The 21,304-nt window shown below is 37.1% G+C and overlaps 1 protein-coding gene across 1 annotated transcript in view; it reads right to left on the bottom strand.

The window, feature by feature from the left end:
* The window catches only part of LOC136850841 (putative neural-cadherin 2), an 812,567-nt gene that overhangs the window by 37,777 nt on the left and 753,486 nt on the right, over positions 1-21,304 (bottom strand). Inside the window, 2 exon segments of the mRNA XM_067124862.1 lie at positions 14,053-14,199; positions 17,931-18,106. Coding sequence (XP_066980963.1) covers positions 14,053-14,199; positions 17,931-18,106 — 323 coding nt within the window.

Raw genomic sequence — 21,304 nt, forward strand, 5'->3', positions numbered from 1 at the left:
CACCCCCCCACACACACACACAGACACAAACACACAAAATGAAGAAGTACAGTCTCTCAAGAGCGTCCGCCACAAAACATTCTATTTCAAGAACCATCTATTCTCCAGAGAGCTCGTCGTCTCCAGTTTTCTTTGCTCCGTCTTGGGAATGGGAGACTCAAGAAAGAAAAAATGTCATTTTCCTTTTTTCTTTTTCTTGCGCAAAAGGCTTTTATTCCTGGTAGACAATGCTGAAGAGGAGGATGGTGGAAGGACAGGTCAAAACTTCTTGTTTTGCTCTCTCTCTCTCTCTCTCTCTCTCTCTCTCTCTCTCTCTCTCTCTCTCTCTCTCTCTCTCTCTCTCTCTACGTTAAAAGGTGACGTGAGGCATTTATAATAAGTTATGGTAAGCCGAATCTCTCCCATCTCTCTCTCTCTCTCTCTCTCTCTCCGTTAAAAGGTGACGTAAGGCATTTATAATAACAGTGCTATGGTAAGCCAAAGAGTTTCTCTCTCTCTCTCTCTCTCTCTCTCTCTCTCTCTCTCTCTCTCTCTCTCTCTCTCTCTCTCTCTCAACGTTAAAATGTGGATTGCTATGGCACAGTGACTTATGCATTTATAACAAGTGTTATGGTAAGCCGAAGACTCTCTCTCTCTCTCTCTCTCTCTCTCTCTGTGCGTGTGTGTGTGTGTGTGTGTGTGTGTGTTTGTGTGTGTGTGTCAACGCTAAAAGGTGACTGACTATGGTACAGCGACCCAATTCAGTTACAATAACAGTGTTATGGTAACCCGAAGAGTTCCTCTCTCTCTCTCTCTCTCTCTCTCTCTCTCTCTCTCTTTTTTTTTTAATAACTAAACTGGGTTACGGCAAGCCGATGAGTTTATTACCTATAAAATTCAAAACGAGAGAGGGTCTGAGTACATCCTTCAGCCCCATCCATGAATAATGAATTAGCGATCACTTTTTATCTACTTTCTCGTTGAGCGATGAAATTGTTATCAACGGCCGAAGTGGCAGTAAAAGTATAGAATTTTATCCCATTACAAGGCACTTTTGGCTACTCTCGAAACTACTTAAAATCATGTCGAGAAAATATTACGTCGTTATCTGGATAACAAGAGATTAATGTAGGGGAATCACTCTAATCCTCTATCTCTCTCTCTCTCTCTCTCTCTCTCTCTCTCTCTCTCTCTAATTACTCATTTGAAATTACTCTCGGCGAGATTACAATTAACGATAAAATTAGAATTTGATCCAGTTTTGAATAACTTTACATAACTTTAGAGACTAAATATTGACAATACAACTATGTTCTACCTCTATCCGTAATGACCATCATGAATTTAACAGTACAAATACAAGTTAACTTAACAATACAAGTATAAGTTATACAGTAAAAAAATAAGTTCAGCTGTTCATTCACGGTTGTGAACTAAGATTATCAATGGAAAAGTGAAAAAAATATATATATATAAGTAAATATGGAATGGAATATAGTGTTTAGGCCAAAGGCCAAGCACTGGGACCTATGAGGTCATTCAGCACTGGAAAGGAAAACTGAGAGTAGGTAGGTTTGAAAGGTGTAACAGGAGGAAAACCTCGCTGTTGCACTATGAAATAATTGTTAGGAGAGGGTGGATAGCAAGATGCAAGAAAGATAATATGAATGGAGGGAGAGTAAAAGGAACGAAAGGGGTTGCAGCTAGGGGCCGAAGGGACGCTGCAAAGAACCTTTAGTAATGCCTACAGTGCACTCCAAGAGGTGCACTGATTGCACTACCCCCACCCCTACAGGGTTATAAGTAAATATGTATTCTTTAAAATCAGGCAAAACTGACAAGTAAAAACTTTTCCCAGAAAACATGGTTGGAAATTCAGTCTAATCTGTTAATGAACTTTACAACTAACTCCAGTCTCAGGCTTAATTATACAGAAACTGAAAGAAAACGGAACTCTTTAGTTGTAAGAAGTTCTCGAGTAGCGATACAAATTAGTTTTAAAATTCCTACGGCCATCAGTGAACTTAAAAAAAATTATTATCAAGTTAACAAAATTTTATCATTGTAGGCGATAAAGAATTTAGACTGGCGTACTCTTTCGGCTCTTCATTTGCTCCAGGACATTACCGGATTAAGTGTCATTAGCGCTGAAAAAGTTAACTTAATTTTTTTTCTCCTAATGTTAAAAGCCAACAGTCAGCCAGACTTCGAAAATGTAACTCTGGAAACCTGGAAATTCCAGGAAATTATGAACATAATTGGAAAGAAACTCGTCCCTTCTAAAGTCATTATTACATTTGCATTAAGGATTTAGCGACTAACTGATAAAAGTGTTTCTTTTGTATGTGACATGGGGGGGGGGGGTTTAGAAAAAAAAAATTATTGCCACGCAACCGCTTACACAAAAATGTGACGGAGATTTGTGAACATGTCAGATTGAGAGAAACAATATAAGAAGATGAATAAGCATGAGAGAGTTATGAATGGCTTTAAAAGTTTAATAATTTTCTTCCCGTTAACCGAATTCTGAAGAAAATATCACTCAGACGGAAGTCATGCACACCTTATACGTATCTTCTGAGTATCGCTTATTTTTTTTTTTTTAATCATCCACCTGACAGTTTTTGTAAAAAAAATTTCGCCGTCGTAACCTATATTTCCAGCTTCATTTATAATCATTTCTAATTTTCAATCGGTCATACATGTGCCATGGAAATCTTTATATTTTCAAACCTATTAAAAAAATCAAGGGTTTTTATAATTTCAGGCTATAATGCCTCTTTTTTTTGTTTTTTCTTCAGAAAAGCATTTTTTCAACAATTCCACATTTTTTCTGCAGTCTGAAATAGACAGTTTGCCCATACATATATAAAATAATATGAAACATTTAAATTTCCAACATGAAACATATTTAAATTTCCAATATGAAACATTTAAATTTCCAATATGAATCACATTTAAATTTCCAATATGAAACATATTTAAATTTCCAATATGAATCATATTTAAATTTCCAATATGAAACACATGTAAATAATAAAAAAATATAACGATCTGTACATCTTCTATAAAAAAAAAGTAAAATAAAAAAAACACATCTCACTTATGCAAGAATTTAGCAACATCTAAAACGCACCAATGCACAAATTGCGCACTTTTTCCAGCGCTTGGAAGTCGATCTCCGCAAAATTCCAAAATCCGGGGAAACTCGGCCTTTCCGGGAAACATCATACATCATTAACGAGAAACTTCGTCCTTTCAACTGAGAATTCCGACGGGAAAACATAATCATGATCCCTCTGAATATTCTATACGAAAACCCCCCTTTGAAACCCGAGAGCATTTGTAACTTGGAGAAGATTCGTTCTCAACAAAATAAGAAGAAGAGCATAATCACCGTGGTCCGCGTACGGAAACGAATTCGTAATCATGGTCCGCGTACGGAAACGGATTCCGTAATGCGAGTCTTCTCTTTCTACGAAAATGGGAGGAAGATTCGTGTCGGTGGAAATGTATACGACACGCGAGGATCCCCCAGGAAAAATCCTTCGTGCAGTCAGGGTCATTTTTTGGGCGTTGGTGGTTTGTTTACTTTCGATATGTAGGAATGGAAGATAGTAGAGTTTAGGCCAAAGGCCAAGCGGTGGGACCTATGAGTCGAACAAGTAAATGGGGCAAACAAGAATCCAAATAATACAACCTCATAAACTCCAGTGCACCCAAAATAGTTTAATAATTCTAACGACATAGCTAAAAAAAAAAAAAATTTCCAATGTAGGCCGTTGACATATAAAAAGAAAGAGAGGTTTTCATTCAATATCATCTAGAAACGTGGGTTGCTGGGTACTGGTTTCCAATTTACCTAAAAAAAAAAAAAAAAAAAACAAAGTAAAAAATCAGCCGAAATTTCTTCGGCGCAATCGAGTTTTCTGTACAGCGTATACTGCTGCATGAAACTTTCAGCCACGCCCATGAAACTCTCAGCCACGTCCCATGAAACTTTCAGCCACGGCCCGGTGGTGGCCTGTGTTGTTGGACCTATATCGGTGCCAGACGCACGATCATGGCTAACTTTAACCTAAAATAAAATAAAAGCTACTGAGGCTAGAGGGCTGCAATTTGGTATGTTTGATGATTGGAGGATGGATGATCAACGTACCAATTTGCAGCCCTCTAGCCTCAGTAGTATTTAAGATTTGGGGTTGGACAGGAAAAGAGCGGCCGGACAGACAAAGCCGGCACAATAGTTTTCTTTTACAGAAAATTAAAAAAAAACTCTCCCACTGAATCTGTATGGGGAGAGATGATAGACACGGGGGGAGGGGGGCTGAGGGATTGGGTGGGGAGGGGAGGGGAAAGGGTGAGAGGTTCCTTCAAGGAATCTTAAATCTCCTTGAGGTTCCTACCGCTCGATTGGAAAGTTTCCTAAATCTCTATAAGACGCTTAATTAATCACAGAGAGTCGTTAGGTTCAATACTCGTTCCATGCTAGAAGGACATACAGATTAATAAAGCTATGGCCAACCGATGGATTTTGTGTTCCGGCCTGGCCGGTAATTGTTAAATATTTATCTAATTATTTATCCCACGACGAATTCCTGATCTATGCTGAGCCTGTAATTGTCGTAAGATAAAACTACACAAAATACGGGAACGAGAAAATTTGATAATAATTAACTCAATGATACAAGAGCATAGCGTAAAATGAGAAAAAAAATAATGAAAATCGAGTAAATTATAAGATTTTTACCACAGTTTACAAAAAGGCAAAAGATTCAAACTACATTCCATAAAAAAACATAATTATCAAACTCCATTTAAAAATTACGTACGAGACTTTCCAAGAAAGCGGAACACTCAAAAAAAAAAAAAACACTCAAAAGGTACATTCTATAAAGGAGGACCAACCTAAAAAAAAAAAAAAAATCTCTTTCGGGAGCTGCCTATTCTCCGGGAGCCCCGCTGCCTAAAATTTTCCTCTCGCCTTGGGACCGCGCGAGGCCGAGAGGTAAAATCTCAGGGCTTTTTCGCCAGGGTTTTAGGTCTTTTAGAAAATAATGGCCAGGGTGGCTGTGTATCTCAGTGCCTGACTTTTGTTTTTATTACCCACTACTTTGTTTATCCCCTTGGATTTATTTAAAATAAAAAATAGGCGGTAGCGAATTGGATGAGTAACTATATTTGCAGAACTATATTTGTAATTTGCATAACTAATATTTCTTATTGATAAAATTAATATCTTTATGTCACAATAGCTACGTTCACGTTAAATTGGAACTTCGATCTTTTCTAAGTTTATTTTCCTTAATAAAGTTTAAAGCAATTTATTCAATATTGCAGGAAGATATTTTGTTAACGGTAAAAACCTAAGTCATTCAGTTCTACGTCTTAGTACCGTTACGTGAGGCATTCCCTTCAATACGAACTCTCTAATTCTCAGATAATATCAAATAGTTTTAAAAATATTGATAAAGGTGAAAGTGAAGATTCGACAACACACACAAAAAAAGGAAAAAATTGAATTAAAAAAAAAGAGGTTAAATCTTGGGTGCGAATATTGTAATTTTTTTTTTTTTTACATTTCCTCATATCCACTGGCAAAGTAGTTACCGAATATTAGAGGCTCTCTCTGTGAAAACTGTGTTTAAAACGCATACACATACACACAAACACACGCACACGCTCATACACACAAATAAACACACACACACACAGGACATTCAAAGAGAATGTAGGCTAATGAGGATACGAAATTCGAAACCCACTTCATTTACATGTTCAACAGATGTTTACCTCTACTGAAAGCTAAAAAAAAAAAAAAAAAAAAAAGAATTCTTGAAATGCAAGAAGTCCTCGCTGCCGCAGTACTCATTTTCACTCCCAGAATTCCTAGCATTATGCGCGAAGACAGAAATGTGTAGTTACTCGACAGGTATGTTTGCTTAGTGATGTTAATGGATTTGCTTCTTGAAATGTAGAACAGTTCATTCAGCGTCGCTGCTTTGGCTCGCATAAGTTTGAGACTTCTCTGAGAAACTTTATGTGGGAGCATCATTAGTACAAAACTTGCAAGCACGTTACACATAACAGTTTTCTCGGTCAGTTAAAACTTCATAACTTGAAGAAATGCGAGTCCACTGAACGAGTAATGTAAATCGATAATTCTCTTGGCTTGTATTTTTGAGAGGCCGAGAATAGCACACAAATTCAAACTCAGTTAAAGTTGCTTAAGGATCTCCAGTAATTAGATAAAAAGAAATAGCTTACTATAGTCTTAGTTTCGCATCTTCTATTTCTACTTTGTTTTACCAAAACATCCTCAGTGTACCGTTTGCTTTGAAAGAACTCTTGTCATATATTTTCTGTACTTCACAAATGTCAGACCAAATGCCTTTCACTTTTAGTTTTCTGTTAAAGAAAACTATTGAGATGACCTTGCCTGTCCGTCCGCACTTTTTTCTGCCCGCCCTCAGATCTTAAAATCTACTGAGGCTAGAGGGCTGAAAATTGGTATGTTCATTATCCACCCTCCAATCATCAAACAAACCAAATTGCAGCCCTCTGGCCTCATTAGTTTTTATTTGATTTAAGGTTAAAGTCAGCCATGATCGTGCTTCTGGCAACGCTGTAGGACAGGCCGCCACCGGGCCGTGGTTAAAGTTTCACAGGCCGCGGCTCATACAGCACTATACCGAGACCACCGAAAGATAGATCTGTTTTCGGTGGCCTTGATTATACGATGTACAGAAAACTCGATTGCGCCAAAGAAACTTCGGCGCATTGTTTACTTGTTCTTTTTATTGATATTGATTAAATCATTTGGTGGATAAATTATAATCATAGCAAGGATTAGCAGGCAAAGAATAATATTTCATTTTATTTATTATAAATATTAAGCCTTCACAACTCTGACTCTCATCTTCGTTCAGTCAAGTACAAATCAAGAAACTCTTAATGATATCCAAACCCATAATATTATAAAATGAACGAATTTTTTATTCGTTTATGATTTTATGAAAAAAAGTATTGAATCGGAAAGCAAGACTATGCTAATTTATACAAAGCTTCTATAAAATAGCTAAGAACAATTTAAAACTAAACAGATGTTCTTTCAGTAACTGACATCCCACAAGAAGGATGTACGATAATTTTTCAAGGAAGCGAAGTACTTCCACAACGACATACCATTAGTTTCACAGACACAACAACGACGCAATTGCACAATATTTTAAAGCAAAAAAATGTGTTGCTGGTAATGCAACTACAACGTGTGACAAAGACACGGAAAAAAAAAAAACAAGACAATCTACAAAGAAGGACTTGCCAAACATTCCCTTCCGAGACACATCTATTCTCCAGTGGTATAGTCCTTCTCAATTCTTTTTTCACAACTCTTCTTGGGAAGGAGAAACTAGGGAAAAAACTCGTGTTTGTTTTTAGTGAGATTTTTGCTCTTGAATTTATGATGACGAGGTTTGACAACGAAGTGTCCTTCAAGTTAGGTGTAAAGATCTGAGCTTGAGTTGTAACACAAGAAAGAAAAGCGTAGTTCAAGGAGTTATTCTTTCTCTTTATTCTTTGGAATAATCATCAACTTCCTAAGCATATTCCCACTTTTATCCCACGCATGAGCAACCCGAACCGTAACTGTATTAAATGAAAAAAGAGAGAAAAAAGAATCCTTTCTTCCGAAATAATTCACTCGACTGATTAAAATACCTCGTTATTTTTTTCCCCAATTTATCACACGCTAACAAACTCTTTGTTTCTCTCTTTTTGCCCACAAGTTTAAGTCAACATCTAATTAAAGCTTCTGCGGATCTAATCTCTTCTTCATTTAAAATAGGAAAGACAAGGCTTCTCTCTTCCCAGAGAATACATCCGATTGATTAAAGGGACCATTTATCTTTCCTGTCCGGAACTCCCTGGTATTTAACGTACCAGGGCACCCTTGGTATGTAACGTGCCAGGACCCTCCATGGTACGTAACGTACCAGGAGAACCCCCACCCCAGTAGGTAACGTACCAAGGCCCTGGTACATAACGTACCAGGACTCCCTCGCCCCGCGGTACGTAACGTACCAGGACCCCGGCGGTACGTAACGTACCAGGACCCTCCCCGGCGGTACGTAACGCATCAGGGCTCCCCACCCCTGTAAGTAACGTACCAGGGACTTCCCCCCCGTACGTAACGTACCAGGACCCCTGGGTACATAACGTACCAGGACCCTGGTACGTAACGTACCTATCCCATTAAAGCTCACCGACTCTCCTCTTACTACCTCTCGCTTTCTTTGACTGCATTTTCGCCGTCTCTCGCGTGCATCTCTATTTATAAAGTCTTTCAAGTGTTCCACGTCTGCCTCAGTTCAATTTAACCCAGAGGATGAGGATGCCACAGTTTTTAAAGATATATTTAAATCACAGCGTTTCATGTTTTCAGTTTTCACTTATATATTAAAATTTCAGATGCTGAGTTCAATTCTCGAAAATCAGTTTCAAACCGCGAACTTGTTTTCATTTTGTAATGAAGTTATATAGTTCAATTAGTTAAATGAAATATGATATGGTTAACAGGTCCTGGCCTCGGTTTGATTTTTGTTAAAGTTGATTTACTCCATCATATTAATATGCTAAATCTATCTCCACTTCAGTTTAACAATAATGGTAGTTTAGCGAAACGTGGGCTCGCATTATACTATATTATCTGTACTTTATATAATCAAAATCTATTGAAGAAAAAACAAAAAACAAATTAAGACCCGACCGTTCATCTTTAATCTAAGCGGGCGCCAGGCTCGTCTACCATTTAATTAAGTAGACAGATTTGGGAAGATAAATAATTCTAGTTGATGCTCACAGCTACGGAATTCGGCGTAAGATAAACCTTTTGAATAATCCATCAAGATTTTTCACATCCCTACGTCCCTCTACAAGCGAGCCTTGAACCTCAGCCGACCCAGTATTCTTTCAAGATGTCATAATGAATCTGCCTCTATGTATAATGAATTGCTTTCTGTCAGGGGGGGATTTCCCGAAGAGGATGCCAGGTCTTCATTATATCACTCGGCCAGGCCAAGAAAGAATATGGGAAGAGGATTTATCGAATCGCCAGCATTATAAATAGTAACCCCCGAGGTTACAATGTTTTTCTGATAATGATCATAATTACGTCTGTGCTTCGAGGAATGGTGATCATTATAAAGGTTTTTTTAACTTACAGGTTAGGATATGTGTTGTTCTTTTGCTATCGTCAACAATAGGTACATATGAAAATCTTTTGCAGTAGTAGACAAGTACTAAATACTATTTAAAACATACGCAAAATATATGAATGATTATATCAATACGCATTATTATCTATCACAAAATTAATTTGTACTAAGTCTACAGGTCACATTTATCAGGTCTACGGCGTCTAATGGTCACAATGAACTCTTCTTGACTTCATAATATCCTAATATTTTTAGATACGCGTTCCACAGCTAGCAAAGGCTTGCACTGGGGATTACTAAAACGCCTTAGGACTCTAAATATAATATTCAACTGTTGCCTCAATTTTAAATTAATCTCTGAGACCGGCAGTTTCACTTGAATAATAAGTGCTTAACAGCGCGATGAAAACGTGATCAAAATAATTATCTATAAATAGCAAACCAACAATAGCAACCAGATATGGAAATTATAATATAAAACTACATGTCTTCTTACAATGATGATTAAGGAAGTTATAAAAGAGCTGTTTCTCTACATACCGAACTAAACCGTAGTGAGTTTACTTTTTACTTTCTTCAAAGCATTACCACCGAGAGAGAGAGAGAGAGAGAGAGAGAGAGAGAGAGAGAGAGAGAGAGAGAGAGAGAGAGAGAGAGAGAGAGAGAGAGAAGGCAACCAAAATAAACAGCAGGAAGTAACTCTTCTTTTATTAAAGCAGTACCATGGGGAGAGAGAGAGAGAGAGAGAGAGAGAGAGAGAGAGAGAGAGAGAGAGAGAGAGAAGGCAGAGAAAAATAAACAGCAGCAAGTAAGTACTTTTTGTCTTATTAAAGCAGTACCACCGAGAGAGAGAGAGAGAGAGAGAGAGAGAGAGAGAGAGAGAGAGAGAGAGAGAGAGAGAGAGAGAGAGAGAGAAGGAAGAAGACTAGAGAGAGACAGGAGCAGTAAGTACTTTTGTTTTATTAAAGCAGTACCACCAAGAGAGAGAGAGAGAGAGAGAGAGAGAGAGAGAGAGAGAGAGAGAGAGAGAGAGAGAGAGAGAGACAGCGAGCAGTAAGTACTTTCTGTTTTACTAAAGCAGTACCACCAAGAGAGAGAGAGAGAGAGAGAGAGAGAGAGAGAGAGAGAGAGAGAGAGAGAGAGAGAGAGAGCAGTAAGTAATTTTTATTTTATTAAAGCAGTACCACGGAAAGAGAGAGAGAGAGAGAGAGAGAGAGAGAGAGAGAGAGAGAGAGAGAGAGAGAGAGAGAGAGAGAGAGAGAGAGAGCACTTATGCTCAGACAGTCCCCGTGCCGTTTCCCGTTCGTTGATTCCTTGAAGAAGTTAGAGTGCTCCAGAAGATCGTTCCCCTCCCCCTCCGCCCCCTGGGGGCTAATTTGCTCGATTTTTGGGTCAAGCGATGTCGGGGGTCTTTCTCTTCTCTCGCCCTTCCACCTTCCTGAGGTTTGAGGAATGATATGAGACCGGTTTCTTTTCAATTCTTGATGCCTTTCGTGACCTTGACTTATTTCTCGGGAATTCTATCAAATATAAGGGAGAACAGAGAAACGCCGAAATGTGGAAAATAAAGGCTATAATTCAAAGACCAGGCTGTCTCTCTCCTCGGGCAAATGGCAAATATTTATATTTATATTTATATATATTATATATATATATATATATATATATATATATATATATATATATATATATATATATATATATATATATATATATATATATATATATATATATATATATATATATATATACATATATATATATAAAATCATATATAATCTCACGTATAATTATTTACTTCGTGTTTACCCCACCAAAAATAAATTCGCATGCACCATCGCCACCGTTTTATACCAACAACGTAATATAACTTTACGCCCGTTTCTCATCAGGCTTCGCGAGCGCCCGCGTCAATCTAGGCGGCCTCCAGGTTTCACGATTATGGCTCCACTACCTGGGGGGGCACTACCCGCAAGGCACTACCCGCGAGGTACTACCTATCATGGGAAAGATTCTCTCCTGCTTGCAAAGTACACGCAAGCTTAAGCCTCGGCGTTATAACTTGGCACTTTGGGAGGCGGGCTCATAGATAACCAGACCCCGTCAAGAGGAGAGTAAAGAATGGTATATCCCTTACCTGATAACATCGGAGGATCTTCAATTATTATATCCAACACAGAGTAGCGGGAGACGTTTATTTTTGGCATGGATAAACAGGTAGAGGTTATACAGAGAGAGAGAGAGAGAGAGAGAGAGAGAGAGAGAGAGAGAGAGAGAGAGAGAGAGAGAGAGAGAGATTGTTCTACCCCACACTCTGACCTTACACGGAGGCGAATCGGACCTTGAAAAAGCAATACCGTTTTGTCGTACAAAGTGGCGAAGATAAATATTGGTTTTCTTTTGAGCACGTGTCGATGCCAGTGGCCTGAACTAACGAATCGGTATCGAGAATTTTTCACTTCTGTATAACATCTGTATAACATCGTTCGGAACTAAGTCTCTCATCAATATAAAGTTCAACTAAGCCTCTAATTAATATAAAGTAATAGTGTTCAATAATATAGAATTAATAGTATAATCCCATGAAGAATTAAATTCAAATAATCTGCCACACGCTTTCATTCCTTTTCCCCTCCTTCCGGCATAAAATTAAAATAATCAACTGGTGTTCAAACGTAGATGAAAAATCGATTTCTAAAGTCAAGTACGCTTCAGTAACTTAATACTCAACTACATCGAAAGCTCTTTTCGTGATTAAATTCGGTCCTCCAGTGAATGACTCACTTCCCTTCAAAGTTAATAAGACTCTGATAATGCTTTCATTACTAGATAATTATTGATGAGGATGAAGGATTATTTGATGTAGTTTTCAAAGCCTTAAAAGTAATTTCGTAACACACGCCCACGCACACATATATTTATTGAATTGGATATAGAATTTAGGCCAAAGGCCAAGCACTGGGACCTATGAGGTCATTCAGCGCTGAAACGGAAACTGGCAGTAAAAGTTTAAAAGGTGTAACAGGAGGAAAACCTCAAAGCAGTTGCACTATGAATCAGTTGTTAAGGGACGGTGGAAAGTAAGGTGGAAGAAAGAGAATATGAAAGGGGGCACAGTAAAAGGAACGAAAGGGGTTGTAGCTAGGCCGAGGCACGCAAAGAACCCTAAGTGAATGCCTACAGTGCAACGCATGAGGTGCACTGACGACACTAACCCCTCGACGGGACACATATATGTAGAAAAACCATGACTTATTACTTCAACATTGCTATTACATTAGCATCAAAGCTTCAAAACTAAAAAAAAAAAAAAAAAAAAACACTAGCGTTAACCATGAATGATTAAAAGGTTAAATGTGGGAGAGTCAAGGTTACTGATATTTGGGGATATCAAAAATGAAAAGCCAGGACTTCAAAAGTTGGTTTATCCGAAGTCAATAGCAAGGCATCGGGCCATTAAATGATAAAAGTTACCAATTCGGGCATTCATGGCAAACAATTCATGGTTATAGGTTAGACGGTCAAAGTTACGAGTTTTGGAAAGGACGGAGAAATATTTGGAGCTTAAAGGTTAATAAAGGTTAAAAAATTTTATATGCCACGTCAGGAAGCAGAAAGCAGAAAAATGAAATATTTAAGGCTGGAGATTGGATTGAATAGAGAATTTTTTTTTTGGCCAAAAGCCAAGTACTGGGACCTAAGAGGTCATTCAGCACTGAAACGGAAATTGACAGTAAAAGGTTTGAAAGGTGTAACAGGAGGAAAACCTCAAAGCAGTTGCACTATGAATCAATCGTTAGGAGAGGGTGGAGAGTAAGATGGAAGAAAGAGAATATGAAAGGAGGTGCAGTAAAAGGAATGAAAGGGGTTGCAGCTAGGGGCCGAAGGCACACTGCAAAGAACCTTAAATAATGCCTACAGTGCACCGCATGAAATTGGAGGTCTGCATTTCCACACTTTCTTACGAATGTACACCTTTATTCGACGAAGTTTAGCTCAGACCACGGTCAGACAGACTCAAAATAACACCTCTTTTGTTACTTTCCTATTTTTCCTTTGAATGAGAGACAACCATTTCAACCTTGGGCTATATTTACCGAGAGATCAAAATCCTAATCAAAAGGCAAAACATGATGCAGATTAAGAATTCCATTCGCGAAGGATCGAGTTTCTCAGGCTCGAAAAAAAAGATGATTAATTCTTTTCCTTGAACTGTGGGTATGATTTTTACTTTCTAGGTACAAGGTATAAACCTGTGCTGAGAGAGAGAGAGAGAGAGAGAGAGAGAGAGAGAGAGAGAGAGAGAGAGAGAGAGAGAGAGCTACAAGCTAACAATTTAAAAAGAATTATAAAAAAATATGCATCGATTACTAGCCAACAATTTAAAAAGAATTTTTATAAAATATACATTTCACATTCATTTTGTCATAAGCATAAAATCATACATACAAACTATAAAAAGTAAGAGTAAATCATTTATAAAAAAAATAGAAGAATCAAAAGAAAGAAAAACAGAAGAATCAAAAGTTAAAGAAAAAAAACAGTTTCGACCTTAACTAAAAGGAAAAACCAATGTTTCGACCACAAGCAAAAGGAAATAATATATATATATATATATATATATATATATATATATATATATATATATATATATATATATATATATATATATATATATATATATATGAATAAGAATCAAAGCGTAAGGCACCCCAAAAATGCTTCGACTTAAAACGAAAGAACCTTGGAGAGAGAGAGAGAGAGAGAGAGAGAGAGAGAGAGAGAGAGAGAGAGAGAGAGAGAGAGAGAGAGAGAGAAGCTTCCCCAAACACCAGTCAAAGGCTCAGTCACTACTCACCCTGTCCGTCACCTGGACCATGAATCGGAACCCTCTCCGGTGTTCAGGGTCTTCGTAATCGAGGGTTTTAATGGCGTACAGCTCCCCAGCCGTCCCCTGAGTCCTCATGTCGAAGTGTTGCCACCCCCATCCGCTCCCCTCCACGACCTGTTTGGATAAGAAAGGGAAGAAGGCTGTAATCAAGGTCTACAGGTTTGGCTGGAACCACCTCGTTCCTGGTGTCTATTAGTATATGGAATTAGGCTGGAATAAAGGTCTACAGGTTTGGCTGGAACCACCTCGTTCCTGGTGTCTATTAGTATATGAAATTAGGCTGGAATCAAGGTCTACAGGTTTGGCTGGAATCACCTCGTTCTGGTGTTTATCAATGAAATTAGGCTGGAATCAAGGTGAAATTTGGCTGGAATCACCTCGTTCAACTGAAATGCCTGAATACCATATGAAATTAGGCTGGAATCAAGGCCTGCAGGTTTGGCTGGAATCACCTCGTTCATGGTGTTTATCAACGAATGAAATTAGGCTGGAATCACCTCGTTCCTGGTGTCCATTAGCTTATGAAATTAAGCTGGAATCAAGGTCTATAGATTTGGCTGGAATCCTGATCATTATCGTATGAAATTAGGCTGGAACCAAAGTCAGTATATTTGACTGGAATCACCCCGTTCCTGGTGTCTATTACCGTACCGAATTAATTGGCATTGTTTACACGTGTCGTGGGAATTGACACAGTCGCTGGGGAATATATCCCCGACAGTGATATTGGAGGTAATCTCAGGTAATCTAATGATCTCAGTGTTTGCTGACGAAGGGCAATTTCATGGAAAGGGTGCATTATTTACTAAATAAACATACTGAAGAAGTTAGAACTTAACATTGTATACCGTACCCAAAAGCACTATATAAAGCACAGACCCTCTCTATTTGCCAGAGTACATTAAATGTAAAAACTTGCACGATGTATAATATTCACTAAATATTTACCTCCACGCTTCATACTTTGTTGGACACAACTAAATGTAAGTCCCTAGACCCTACAACATGACGATAAACTAACGACGGAGGAAAGTAATAAAACTAAATCAAAGTGGTGCCCAGAAATAAAACTGAAATCCAAAGAAAAATTAAATATGAGAAATACTGGCAAAGATAAAGCTGGAAATGAAAGTGGTTTTAAGGATGACAAGAAAGTAAATAATAAAAATACATAAAAAAAATGAAACGAGAAAAGGCAGAGAGAGAGAGAGAGAGAGAGAGAGAGAGAGAGAGAGAGAGAGAGAGAGAGAGAGAGAGAGATAATATGATGACAAGAAAGTAAATTACGAAAATATAGAAAAAATGAGAGAGAGAGAGAGAGAGAGAGAGAGAGAGAGAGAGAGAGAGAGAGAACAGGATAACAAGGAAGTAAATAACGAAAATACAGAAAAAAATGAAACGAGAAAAGGCAGAGAGAGAGAGAGAGAGAGAGAGAGAGAGAGAGAGAGAGAGAGAGAGAGACCACCACACAGTGTTTTGACAACCCATTTATCTGGGGAAAGGAAATAATGGTGTTTGCATACATCAAGTGAAATGATAAGGAAGAGGGGGAGGCGCCCCCGCCCCCCGCGTAGCCTAACCGGCTCCAAACCTTCCAGGTAGAAGGAACACTTTGCATATTTTAGCTTTTCTTCCAAAACGTGAATTTTGTAGCCGATTTCAAACTTTCCTTCATTCAGGTGGGATGGACGTCATTCTTCCAGGTTTCGTTTCCGGCTGAATAATTAGAGAGAGAGAGAGAGAGAGAGAGAGAGAGAGAGAGAGAGAGAGAGAGAGAGAGAGAGAGAGAGAGAGAGAGAGAGAGAGAGAGTATTTTCTCTTAAAAACATTTGGCCATGTTTTTAGTGTACTGCTGCTGCTATTCCTGCTGTAGCTGCTACTACTACTACTACTACTACTACTACTACTACTACTACTACTACTACTACTAATAATAATAATAATAATAATAATAATAATAATAATAATAATAATAATAATAATAATTATTAAAATTATTATTATTATTAATATTATTATTGAGAATAATAATGACATTTGTCATTTACTTTCTGTTTTTATTATTATTATTCTAATAAATAAAATAATAATAATAATAATAATAATAATAATAATAATAATAATATTATAATTATTATTATTATTATTATTGTGGTAACCTTTCTGTTTTTACCATTATTATTATTATTCTAATAGAATAATAATAATAATAATAATAATAATAATAAAGGTAATAATATGACAAAATACAAGTTAGTGCAGGAAAAAAAGTCAATTTTAACTATCTTAACAATTTAGGAAAGGTTAATTTCTCTCTAATTTACGCTGACTTACTTATTAAACATTTACGTTCTAAATACAACAGATACAATGAAATGGGACTTCTGGAGGCATTAGCAGCCAATCTTCTTTAAACCCTTTCGATTTACAAAATTAAAGCTTCTTTAAAACCATGATTTAAAAAAATATCAAAGAGAGTGGTTCTCAATCTTTTTTTTTTTTTTTTTGATGGCGCCCGAACTAATGTAATCATTACTGTGGCAACCCTTCTTCACCATCCCACCATATCGCATGAATTAACACACACACACACAAATATATATATATACATATATATATATATATATATATATATATATATATATATATATATATATATATATATATATATATATATATAATGTATATTAGAGTAGACACACTGATAATAATTATATGAAGAACTTCTGCAAATTTTTTTATTTTACAAAAGTTCATTGAGATGATCCAACCACGACAAAATTCATGACAATCTTGCGGCACCCCTTGGCTCTGTCTGTGCCCTCAAGGATGCCACGGCACCCAGTTTGAGAATCACTGTAATCTCGAATACGAAGACCTTCAGATCTCGAGGGAAATGGGATGAGATATGGATATTTTCAGCTACATTTCTCTCGGAAAGAGACGAATTTTCCTCCTCCTCCTCCAGACTTCCATTGTAGGAGCAATATGCAACAGAATGGTATGTCGTGAAGAATTGGGTAATCCATCATCCTTTTAACCCCCAAGGGCCCCTTTTTAGAGGACCTCCTACCACCCGTAGCCCCCCCTCCCCCCACCCAGAATAGCCAACCATATTTCCCCTTTATTCTTCGGGAAAAGTATTTCATGGGCAATCTTATCAAATGCTTTATACAAATAAATAGCAGGTCTTAGTAAATTATTATATTGGCTAAATGAACATGAAAATTACAAGGCTATTAGTATTCTGCTGTTTCGAAATAATCGTTTCTAACCCTACCGTCTAGTTTGGTTTGATATCAGAGGCTGAAATGCCTTGATTATGTTGAAGTTATTCCTAAGGAAGTCTCCAACAAAATACTGAAATTCTGGTTTCCTTACATTCTCCCAGTTCCTAAAATAATTGCATTTTTTCCTCATTCTACGCTATTAATTTCGATAAATTCTTGGGATGTAAATCGTGCCAGCAGGCTGTAAATATTTAAACCTAGAATGATAAAATAGAGATAGTAAAACAAAAAGCGTTAATGGTCAAATTCCCCGTCTTTGTCGTAAAGTAAAATATATATTTTAAGTATCAATAAACAGCATCTTTCTTTCTGGTATTCTACCCATTGTCACAGATTAATGGCATATGGTAGCAGTGATACCACTTAATAATAAAGTAAAAATACACAGCATCTTTCTCTCTAGTATTCTATCCATTGTCACAGATCATGCCATAAGGTAACACTGATATCATTCAATAATAAATGGAATAAAGGAAAAGAAAGGCTAAATAAACCCCCTCCTATAACAGAAGGTTCAATATAACTCCATAACACAAGCAACAGAGTAATACTCACTCTATAATAGAAGTAATTCGACGTGTCATGGTCCTGGGTGGTTATCTGCAGGAGGGTGGTGTTGGGAGGGGGGCCCGGTCCCCAGGTTTCATTGACATCAACCTGCCAAATTTCACGAGTTATTCGCGGCGAATTGTCGTTCACATCTGCCAGACGTACGACAACTGTTCCCGTTCCTGAGGAAGTACACAAAAAGAGTATTAGGTAACTCAGGTGTAAGTATTATGTACTTGTGGAGTTTTTTAACCTGTAGCTAAAAATGGTTGTCTGAAAACTAATCTCTTTTTTATATTAAAGAGCGAAATTATCAAGGAACAATTAAAAAACCATTCTAACAGACTTATATCTTCTCACAAATTACATCAGTCCAGATACTCTTCCCTCTACTGAATGATACCTCATAATCTAACAAAGTTTCTCATAAATTACAGAAAACATTTCTAGGAATAAAAACCCTTGTAGAAAAAAAAATGATGCCAGACTCTTCAAATAATTTTTCATGGAAGAAGTCCAAATCTACCAATCACTCCATATCTTTACCTATTACCAACATTTGCATTTAGATCCCTCATCACGACCTAGCTCTCTCGAGCTCCAAACCAACTCGACCCGGAGTCGCTTAAAAATAACTTCCACTTGAGTCTGGTCCGAATTTCGGCGTAACACGCTCGCGTTTACATTTAAGAGCAGTGTATACGACCATAACGTAGAAGAATTGAAGACAATAACCTCTTTACAAAGGCCTTATCCCTAAAAGCAGCGACTGATACATCAAAAAGAAGTTTTAACTATTGTGTGCGAGCAGCATCAGAGTACTTTTGCTTGCACAAAGCCCGTGCACAAACATCCAAGCAAAATCCCACAATGAGAGAGAAAGCGAGAGAGAATAAAAACCAGTCATGAAGAGTTCATAGGAAGTTTTGAAGTCTTGTTGGGTTATATTTTCTCTCTCTAGTTTACGTTATTTGTAATAATAATAATAATAATAATAATAATAATAATAATAATAATAATAATAATAATAATAATAATAATAATAATAATAATAATAATAATAATAATAATATAATAATGATTAAGAAATAAAACAGATCTTTTCGTGCAGCTTGTCTAAAAATTCTTGCATTTTTGCAATATATTAGGTTTGTAAAAGTATATGAATAAATCATAAAATAACTGATAATTGAGTTAATCAATAAACAAAGAAATAAATCTACCTATATCTTTCAATATCTTTCCAAGTCTCTCTCTCTCTCTCCCTCTCTCTCTCCCCCCAAAAAAGATATGTTCGGGAATGGTGCAGACTTTTTTTTATTTTTTGGCGCGCGCGCGCGTCCTCCTGACATTCCGACATTTTTGAATACCTGGGAATACACCGCTGAGGACCTAATGGCGGGTCCCTTTGTGGCGTCCGAGACCCGAATTGGGCGGAAAATCTTTTATGTCAAGTTCAAAGCCGTATGAAAGCAGGTTTCACTGTGCTCTCCTTGCCCGGGCAAAAACAGGTTGATGTGAGCCCGCCCGCCCCCCCGTCCTCCCACACCCTATTTCGGATTTCGCGTTGGGCGGCTGGTCTGGTCTGGGTCTTCGAATATAATAATAATAAATAATAATAATAATAATAATATACGATACCAAACAGGTTCTACGCAGAAATTACAATCATGTTAATGTATTTATTGTGTTTTAACGGAAACTTCCGAATGAAAAATCATTCGTTATCTATCATATTCTAAAAGTGAAACAAGTAATAAAACCAAACGTAAATTGATGAACAGAACAATTACATGCGAATAAGCTCACCATTTTCCTTGTAATACAGAGAGTGGTATGGTTTAAAATTAAACGCTATATCGGATAAGTTAATGACTTATACAACCAAAAATCAAACTCACGAAGTCTGATAAAGAAGGAGCATTAATTGTCATAATGTTAAACGATTCCTTATTTAAAGTATGTAGACTTCCAAAGATTCTCATTTAGAATTTATAAAGCATATTCAACACTCCCACTCTTATCACTGCAACTTAAGCGCTAAGCTACCAGCAAACGTTTAATTCTCTATAAAATAAAATAATCCAGACTCCCACATTTAGCTATTTCTATGGACGTTCTGAATACCAATATGGAAAATGATTTCTCATAGCCTACTGTTGCACGTCGGGGATGTTTTTTTGAAAATAAAAAATTACGGGAAATGTTTTGGTCAATATCTGGGCAAAATCTACAAAGCGCATTTTATACGCTTCTGATTTTATTTCTGAACTGGAAACATCAGGCAACATTAATGGGGAAATTATGAGCTTTCATATAAATGGTCTCTTTGCAATTACCTCTGGACTTCGTTCTAGATTTGACTAAACCGGAAGCATGATGAAGTGTTCTTCGTCCCCCTGGTCCAAATTTCAGAGTTTAATCATTAAATTTGATTATGCACTGACTCTCTCTCTCTCTCTCTCTCTCTCTCTCTCTCTCTCTCTCTCTCTCTCTCTCTCTCTCTCTCCCGTTTTCAGTTTTGATGGAGAAGCGCATAATCAAAAGTTGAAAGGGGTTCGCGCCACTTCAATCAATCCTTGCTGATTTCGACAATGGAATAAAAGATTCAGAATCAATCTCTCTAATTCGAGGGCACCTAAATCCTTTGACTATTGTTTGGATAAGTTGCTGTTTTTTTTACTGTCTGTCCACACACCCTTATCTTAGATTTACTTTTACTGCCTATCAGTACACTTTTATCTCAGATTCACTTTTACTGCCTATCAATACTCCTTTATCTTAGATTCACTTTTACTGTCTGTCAATACACCTTTATCTTAGATTCAGTTTTACTGCCTATTAATACAAGTGAAAATTTCCAGGGCAGTGCTGCTATAAATTTCAGTTAGAGAGTACATATCAATATAAACCTCTTTCCCTCTAATCTCAATTAGTATTTTGGGATGCTATTGCTAGCCCTATGACCTTCTCTATCTTGGATGTGACCCACTATAAATGAACAACTACCAGGTATATAATTAACCGCCTAAAAATGGATGGCATCTGGTTTGTTTATGTGTATCCATTCCATCAGGCTAAACTTGCACTGATACCAAAGTAACAATAATTTGAAACCAACTGTTGTTTGAACATGAAGGTAAACTTGTAAATTATGTGAATATAAAACATGAATTAATAAGGCCCCAAGTCCTTTCTTTCTTTGGTATATCATTAACTCATACTTTCCTAACAGTCAATTGACCTACAATGCTGATCTCACAATATAATGGGAAGACTACGATCAACAAAAGGCCGCCAAAACACCATCCCTCTACACGGAGATTTTACCGGAAGTCTTTATGAAAATCCGGACGAGATAAAAGCCTCCGATAGAAAAT

This window comes from Macrobrachium rosenbergii, chromosome 22, assembly GCF_040412425.1.
Source record: "Macrobrachium rosenbergii isolate ZJJX-2024 chromosome 22, ASM4041242v1, whole genome shotgun sequence".
Lineage (NCBI taxonomy): Eukaryota > Metazoa > Arthropoda > Malacostraca > Decapoda > Palaemonidae > Macrobrachium > Macrobrachium rosenbergii.